This window comes from Halichoeres trimaculatus, unplaced genomic scaffold, assembly GCF_033239565.1.
Source record: "Halichoeres trimaculatus isolate MK-OKI-2021-1 unplaced genomic scaffold, fHalTri1.1 fHalTri1_scaffold_11, whole genome shotgun sequence".
NCBI classification, from domain to species: Eukaryota; Metazoa; Chordata; class Actinopteri; order Labriformes; family Labridae; genus Halichoeres; species Halichoeres trimaculatus.
In genome coordinates, this window is record NW_027437189.1 from 10,601,428 (window position 1) to 10,610,055 (window position 8,628).

Below are 8,628 nucleotides of genomic sequence, written 5' to 3' on the forward strand. Positions count from 1 at the left end.
TTATTCATGTCGAGTTGACGTGGTTAACTGCACACCTTTATCCAAAGAAGACACTCTTTATTGACAGGTGTCTTAGAAAAGGTTTTGAAATACACCCCATCACCCAGCTTCTCAGGATACCTTGTGTTGGAGTTTCATGTACGACATTAACACCGTTTGACCAATTTTAATCTAAGAAAAAATTCACAAAACCGACTGGAAACTGACTTTCTTTGATGCATTTCAATGGATGCCAGAGCAAAGAACGTCTGAGTGTATGGGAACTGCTCTACGCTCTGTGATTGGCTCATCACGTTTGAGGGCGGGACTTAGCCACCGGTTAGCTGTTTTCCAGAGCTTTAAGTCAAGGTATGTTGGACTTGTTTCATTGTACAGCACTCTGTCAAGAGGAGTTTAAATCTTTGACTGTTTTCTTTCATTTCTGGAAGTTTTGTAGGACTCCACTGTAAACATTTCACAACAAACTGCTGCATGACTTGTGGATGATCCAACCAAGCGACAAGGTGAGTGTGGTGATGGCTTCAAACTCCAAAATGATAAATTAACTTATTTCAAAATGTCTTGCACTGGAGAATTATTTCCTTAACTATCAGAGAAAGTAAACGATTTGTTACCCCTACCATGCTTATTGTTGATGATCATGAACAGCAAACCTCTTATAAATATCCACTTAGCATTATTTAGAACTGCAGGGTTCCCATTTCAGTAGATACTTAATTATATGTTGCTTGTTTATGGAATATTTTTGAGGTATAATGACATTTTGTGGCTCCCTGTGGTGGAAATGTGGACTGCTGATTTTGAAGTAACAACTATGAGGCTATTGTAAGATGCTATTGATTTTTATCTAATTTATTTTGAGCATCACCAACTTGTCCTTATTTAATTTTAGTTTTATTTTTGTCATCAAGTTCTGTAACATAGTTGAACATACTTCTGTTTCATATAGTTCACTGTCCCTTTAAGGTTTCTCAGGGTGATATTGCTTTGAAAGTGATGAAAAGTTGTCACCATTAATTGGATGTGCTTTTGTCCTGTTTTGATTTCCCCTCAAACATCAGAAATTAACCCATTTTGGCAAAAACTGTGTCCTGTCATGTGTTCCCCTGTTTTTGTGTTTATCTGCCTTGAGGATTTATCTTGTGTTTTTTTTTGTCATTAGATATTCTAAATTTCTTGTTTTGAGTGATTCTTCGCTTGTCTTGTGTGTTTCCTGTCTCTATGTTTAGTTTTACGTTCTACCCTTGCGTTTCCCCCTCTTTGATTGCACTCATTAGTTTTAGTTTTGTCACACACCTGTGTTGACTTACCCTGGGTATGTTTGTTTCTCCACTTTGTCAGTTCATTTAATTAATTTGTGGCATCTATAATTAGCTATATCGACACAACTATGAAATGACAAAATAGTCATCGCTAGTTTAATGGCTATAATTATAAATACCCTTCTCTTTGCTAGTTATTAGAAAACAGTAGTTTAACTGTTTGCTGGATGATTGTCCTTGCAGAATGCTTTATGTAAAAATGTCATCATTAGTTTCTTTTCTCACAATTTATTCCAACAGATGGAGCAGGAATCTCGGCCAACACTATTCGACTTCCATGGAGTCCACATGACCAAATATTGTACTGACAACTGGGAAAATGTTCAGAACTTCCAAGCTAAACCAAACGACATCTTTATAGCAACATACCCTAAAGCAGGTTGGGCTCTTTTTGGCACGTCTTGCATCTCTGGTGTACTTGAAATGACTTCATGTTGATAATGCAGGATTGATTTATCGTTCTTGAAGAATTCAGGCTACTGAGTAGAAAGCATTTTTTTTGTTCTCAGGAACCACTTGGATGTCGTGCATTCTGGACCTCCTTCTTTTTGGGCGGACATGTCCAGAGCGTCAGGAATCCATCCCAATTTATAAGAGAGTGCCATTTCTGGAGTTATGCACAGGCTTTGAAATTACAGGTAGACTCATGCCTTAAATTCAAAACTGAATAGGGCTAACTACCTCCTCTGTTCACATAAAGCTCATATTTCTCTTTAATCATCTTTCTAATATGCTGTGTGTAGAACATACAGCAGAACACGATTTGAGACCTGAACCAAGACTGTAACTTTATTTTGCCTTCAGTATTTTTGTATACATGCACTTAGTAATACATGTCATATGATCCAAAGGCTGCTGGGTTTTAAACACAGGTCTAGTCCTCAAGAGAGTGCTTTTGCAAGAGGACGGGATGCATAGTTGTTATAAGTTTTAATCAAACAGGTTTAATTTTGTGTTCAGGCAATGACTAATCCTTCTGTTCACAAAGGGAAAGACTTTGCAGACCAGCTTCTTTCAACTCCGCGTCTCATCAAAACGCATCTACCAGTCCAGTTTATACCTAAGTCCATCTGGAACCAGAACAGCAGGGTAAAACTAAGTCACGGACAGTTTGTCAGAATGTGAAACTGTTACATTTTATCCAACCATTTTATACTGCAGAATCTTTTTTCAGTGTTTTCTCGCTTTGTAGATTGTCTATGTGGCTCGCAATGCAAAGGACAGTGTGGTGTCAAATTTCCATTTCTGCCGGATGGATAGCTTCCAGGTAGATCCTGGGGACTGGAGTACTTTTCTGTATAATTTCATGCAAGGAAAGGGTGAGTTGAGTTTGGATTAAGTTTATGAGGAGTTTTACTGTCGCTATAGTCCTGACCTCAACGCTTTCCTCAAACCTTTCCTGTCCCTCGTGCTATAAAAAAAAAAGTGAAATGAAAAAAAAAGGGCGCAGAATGACTTGATGATAACAAAAGATTGAAATGCAAGATTAAAAGAGGGACAGTTACTCTCTTATCCAAGAGGTCCTCTAATATGTGTTATATGATCTCAGTCGTGTATGGGTCTTGGTTTGACCATGTGAACGGCTGGTGGGAGAAGAAACAGACACATCCAAAGATTCTCTACCTCTTCTATGAAGATATCAGTGAGGTGAGCTCTTTTATCCTTTGTGTTTTGAGGAATTTCAGTTATATTCTCTTGAAAATATTTCTGGGTTTACTGGTTTTAGGAGTACTTATTACTTCTGACCTTCTTGCCATTGATGCTCATATTTCTATTGGATGCATTAGTGCATGTGCAGTGTGTTATATGATTATGGCCAGGGCAGCCAACAGGGGAGGACAAACAGGTGCTGCCCTGGGTCCAGCATAGGGGTCTCAGAATTTGGCCCTCATTGAATTTCAGGGGGGTAGGGGGAGTCTGTATTTCTGCAGTATACGTAAGTTTTTTCATGAAGATGGCCCGAATCCTCCAGGAAGTCACACCAGCTGATACTCGAGAAAGTCAATGTATCTGATTAAGAAGTGGTGCAGAATCCCTTAACATCTGCAACATTCAGTATTTGAGTTCTTATCACAGGATGAAGGAACTAAATGCAAACAAAGAGGCAAAGGACATATAGGGATGAAGTATTTGCAGGTTAATTTTTTTTTAGATAATATAGTGCAGAAATAAATAGCTAACAGCAACAGAGTAAGATTTAGATGGGAAATGTTGGTTTATTTGGAAGTAGATGAAGAGCAGGTGTGAGGATCCCAAGTGGACAGAGGTACTGAGAGGATTTCAGTTCAGTTACATAACAGCACAATATATCCACTCACTGAAACTCTGCCTTTTCTTTTTCAAAACTGACATTGTTTAGCAAAACTGTGACTTAATGTTTGTGCCACGAGGTTGACGCCAAGTTTTCTGGACTATCTCCAGGGCTCTGGACGAGAGATTGACCGTCTCTGTTCCTTTCTTGGTTTGTCTCCCTCTGTGGAGGAGAAACAACAAATCCTAACTCAAGTCCAGTTTGACAAAATGAAAAAAAACAAAATGGCCAATTTTTCCACCCTCCCATCCATGGACCACAAGGTGTCTCCTTTCATGAGAAAAGGTACAGCTGCAACTTTTCACTGTGAAAGATGTTTTAGGTCTTTTGTTTTTCATTTTTTATTTAACTACCTGAATGACCTGTCTGCTTCTCCAGGAAAAGTTGGTGACTGGAGAAACCAGTTCACTGTGGCCCAGAACGAACAGTTCAATGAGGTCTACAGACAGAAGATGAAGGATACCACTCTGCAGTTTCGAACTATGTTATGAATGCTGGTTACATTTATTTAATGACTGCGCTGTGGTTAATTTTAAACATGTTTATGTGCTGAAGTCTGGCAAAGACAGGTTGATGAGGACCGAACACATCAGGTATGTTGTTCTTTTAAGCCAAAAACAAGCAAATAACCAAGTTTGATAGATGTCAGACTTCAACAGCAAGTCAATTTACTTCTGTAGAATCTGGTTATACTGAGTTACGTCAATTAATCCCTGACTTGTGGAAATTTTAATGAGTTTTGAATTTCAATTCTTCCCTTTAATATTTGGGGTAAACTTGAATACAAGTCAAAGACCAACAGATACAGGTGCAGTCCAATAAAACAGAACACAATGATTATATATATATATATATATATATATATATATATATATATATATATATATATATATATATATATATATATATATATATATATATATATAAATATATATATATATATATATATATATATATATATATATATATATATATATATATATATATATATATATATATATAATTATTATTATTGTTATTATTATTTTTTTTAACTTGTTATCGCCTATTCTGTGTTTCCATTTGATGATCAGCAACAGATAATCACCCAACTGGTTTCAAACTAAATATCAAACATCTCCATCATTTTGAGTACACCTCCAACTGACACCCTGTACTGACAACACACAGAAATAAGAACACACTCGTTTTGAAGTGTTTGCTCGGTGAAACATCTCAACCATAAAAGTTTTATTTTCTTTACTTTTCAATTCAAGTCTGGCACCTCTGTTTTTTTTTAATGTCAAAGTTCTATGATTTATGAACCATAAAAAAAACATGAGTGATCAGAAAAGATCTGAAAAACAGCTGAAGTTGGATGAAATGTGACACTTGACACGTGACATATTTATACCAGCCCATGGCACAGTTTTCCATCAACACAGAGTTCAGATACAACACAGAACCTTTTCCAGCAGAAGAAAAGCTGATGTCTGTGTGTCTGCCTCTGTGTATGTTTAACTGTGTCATCAGTTTATTAATATTTGATCAGTTATTACTTTGTGTAACAGTTTGACACCCTCTCTGTGTAGCTGCTCTTCTTACCCTTGTTTTTTTTTTATGTCTGTGTGTTCCTTCTTTAATTATTCCACCTGTACCTTGTCATCCTTTGTTTGTTTACTTTGTGTATATGTAACAGATGTAAAGTTGATTAATTCGGTTTAAAAAAAGATTAAGGACACATAAAAACACATATAAAAACACATGTAAAACGTAATGATCTTGAGTTAAGATTAACATAAGGAAAGAGTTCATATTTTTTTAGGAAAACAAAATCATTTAAAATTGTATCTACTACGTTTTGAGTTTTTTAAAAAAAGTCTGATAATTGCTATGTAAATAGATGAAGTTAGCTGTGATCAATTTGTTTTGTCCGAGTACTGTAAACGTTCGGCACTTCCTGGTTTGGCCAGTAGGGTGAGCTTGTTGCACGCGGCCTCTCATTACTTCACTGGGTGAAAGCCAGCAACAAGCGTGTTTTCTTTCTCCCGTCTTTTCCTCCTTCACAGGTAAAAATAGTGTATTTTTATGTATCTTTCGTCCGTCTTTTTCTCCTTTACAGAAGTGTAACACACACACACACACACACACACACACACACACACACACACACACACACACACACACACACACACACACACATATTTACATGTTTCTTACTGTCTGTACCAGTTTGATGTGCCAAATTCTTCATTTTTCTTGTTGGTCTACGTCATGTCTTTGGACCTTTTGTCTTAGCTAAACTTAGCTTTTGCAGTCTACATCTTATTTTGTTTTTTGACTCTGGCTTAAAGTCTAAGTCTGAGTCCCCTAACTTTCTGACTTTATTAAATTTGATAAAGCCATGGATCATCCGCCTTAGTTCCCTGTCTCCTCAGCTTGCTAGGCGTCTGTTCACTTCCACACAGTTAGCCTCAAGCTAGTTTAAAACACGTTTATTAGTCCTCAGCTTGCTAGCATTCACACTACTACAAACTTTATGGACCTTTAGCCCTCAAGTCATTCAGGCTCAGCTGTGTTAGCCAGCATGTCTCAAGTTGTCATCTTGCCAGCAGGTTGCGAAAAACTTTTAGTCTGTAACCCCCAAAATCGTAGAACAGGCAACTTCCTGTTATGGTAATACACCAACAAGCCAATCCCAAAACAGTGGAAACATAAAAAAAAATGTTGGCATTACTTAATTTAGTTGATCTGTATCAAACTGGACTATCAATGTGAACATAAATGATCTGTTGCCACTGATAAACTCATTATCCTGGCTTGACACCGGTGGTCTTGTGTTTACAAAGAAATGTGGAAAACAGATTGAATATTCTGTTTTCATGGTGTGATATGAAATCTAGCCACCATTGTTGTTTACATTTTTACAATAATGGCTGATGGATGATCCCAACCCCCAGTTTGAGAAACCACTGATCTCTCCTCACCTCACATCATATCATATCCAACTCCTGAATCCCACTGAGCCTCTGTCAATAGGATAAAGTACTCCCAGCAGCTATGGTCTGTAGTTACTGTGGAGGCCACAAAAAGGAGAACATCTGATAGTTCTTAATTCTAACGCCTTTTGCCACGCCAGCAATGAGGATCTGCCACATGCCTTGCATGGTACCCAGTCCCCAGCTGGCAGCCCAGATGACTCCTGTCCCAGAGTCACAGACGGCAGTCAGACCAACTACTGTTCTCAAATGTGTCATCCCTGTGCCCTTTACAAAAAAAATGTAAGGCTGTATCGTGTTGTTTTTATCTCCTGGAGTGCTAAATCTCCTAACTTTGCATATTTTTTAGGAACATATAAAAAAAACCTTGAGTCTTTTAATACCCTATGTCTTGTCCATGCTTGTGTCCAGTCGGGCCTCCTCTAGTCCACTAGAGTCCTACCTCTGTAGAGCTGCTGCATTTTTCTCCTGTTACTGACTCCTACTTAAGTTTTTGCTCTTTCATTAGATCCTCAGCTGACATGTAAACCCATGGCACTTCTCTTGTCTAGAGAGCATTAAAGTCAACTAATAAAAAATGTCATATGTACCCATTCACAAGCTTATTCATACTCCAAACAACCCATGAACACTGCATTGGCTCAGCTTTTAGGGAACCATATGGGGCTCAGCATCTTGCCCTGTAGGCCGCAAGTCATGTGACCTGCAGAAGCTTGGACCAAGTTTCTGCAGCCAATCTTTGATAAATAAGCTAGCTCTATAACTGAAACATAGCCCACACGGTTATTGCGAAAATCTTAACAATGACTGTACTCTATGCAAAAACTGTTTCCATGAGAGTAAAGTAAAATGAGCCACACACTGACACCAGGGTGAGGCTTGGTTAAAAATTTGCCTTGTAAACGTGTGTGCACAGTAAAATAGATCTCTGTCCAGGTAATGTTAGGTGTGGTCAAGAATGGGCAAAGCGGCCTATTCGTCATTAACTTTTTATTCTTGGTTAAGACATATTTTTCATTTCCAACTCCCTGCTCTCATGTTTCAGTCTGTGTTGTTTCAAAGGAAGAAGATTTGACATTAGCAACGGCATTGTCACAAATCTTTGTAAAGGACAACATGATCTCTAGATGATTAACAATATCCTTCAGACTGAGCTAGCAAATCTTTTACAAGTAGAAGATTTAAAAAAGAGCTCATATAATCAAAAATCTAGGGTAGACTAGGATGTGTAAAAAGATTTAAGATCAAAGATTCAAGAAGTTTTATTGTTATATTAGCACGTTTACACATAAGCAGCGCAAAGTTTCGCCTTCAAGATCATGTTTTTAAGCCTCCAAAATATCTAAGAAAAAAAAAATAATAATAAAAAAAATATATATATATATATATATATATATATATATATATATATATATATATATATATATATATATATATATATATATATATATATATATATATATATATATATATATATATATATATATATATTAATATTTAACTAAATTAGAAAATACAAATACAAAAATGTAAAAACTAAGGCAGCAAATAAACGCTGCCAATTTGTTTCTGCCAACGCAGTTAATTTGTTTCCTTAACATTTGTAAACATAACTCAATGTGATTTTTTTCAATAGATACAGTGCTTATTTTTTATGCTTCTGCATAAAAGGTCGAAGTCTGTTGTGTGCCAGCTGTGACTAACTTGTTAAACATTGATTTGAATAAATGTTGGTCTGTTCTGGTGGTTTCTGTAACTTCAAATGAATACAAAGTTATGACATTTCACTAGTTCCTTGAACAGATTGGATACTCTGCCTTCCAGGTTATTAATTATTCTTTGTCCCTTGGGTGAAGTTACAGATAAAAAAGTGGGTTTCCCTTTAACAAATATTCTTATGGCCATTTATAACAATACCTAGAGGATTCTGTTAGCCTCCTAAATCAGTAGAAGCTGCATGAAAATGTTGAGATCGGATCATGTCCTGCAATCCGGGTAAAGGCAGTAGAGAAGGAGA

General features: G+C 36.7%; 1 protein-coding gene across 1 annotated transcript; it reads left to right on the forward strand.

Annotated features, from left to right (window-relative positions):
* Positions 1–384: 384 nt before the first annotated feature.
* On the forward strand, positions 385–4,124 carry LOC141799381 (cytosolic sulfotransferase 1-like). The gene is made up of 8 exons (XM_074681614.1): positions 385–503; positions 1,563–1,701; positions 1,832–1,960; positions 2,311–2,411; positions 2,515–2,641; positions 2,872–2,969; positions 3,744–3,918; positions 4,012–4,124. The coding sequence occupies exons 1-8, from the start codon at positions 483–485 to the stop codon at positions 4,122–4,124; spliced, it is 903 nt and encodes a 300-aa protein (XP_074537715.1). The 5' UTR covers positions 385–482.
* Positions 4,125–8,628: the final 4,504 nt, after the last annotated feature.

Coding starts and splice junctions, on each gene's coding strand:
- LOC141799381 (XM_074681614.1), top strand. CDS start 483: ATGATCCAACCAAGCGACAAG. Junction 504..1,562: donor TGATCCAACCAAGCGACAAG/GTGAGTGTGGTG, acceptor TTATTCCAACAG/ATGGAGCAGGAATCTCGGCC. Junction 2,412..2,514: donor TCTGGAACCAGAACAGCAGG/GTAAAACTAAGT, acceptor CTCGCTTTGTAG/ATTGTCTATGTGGCTCGCAA.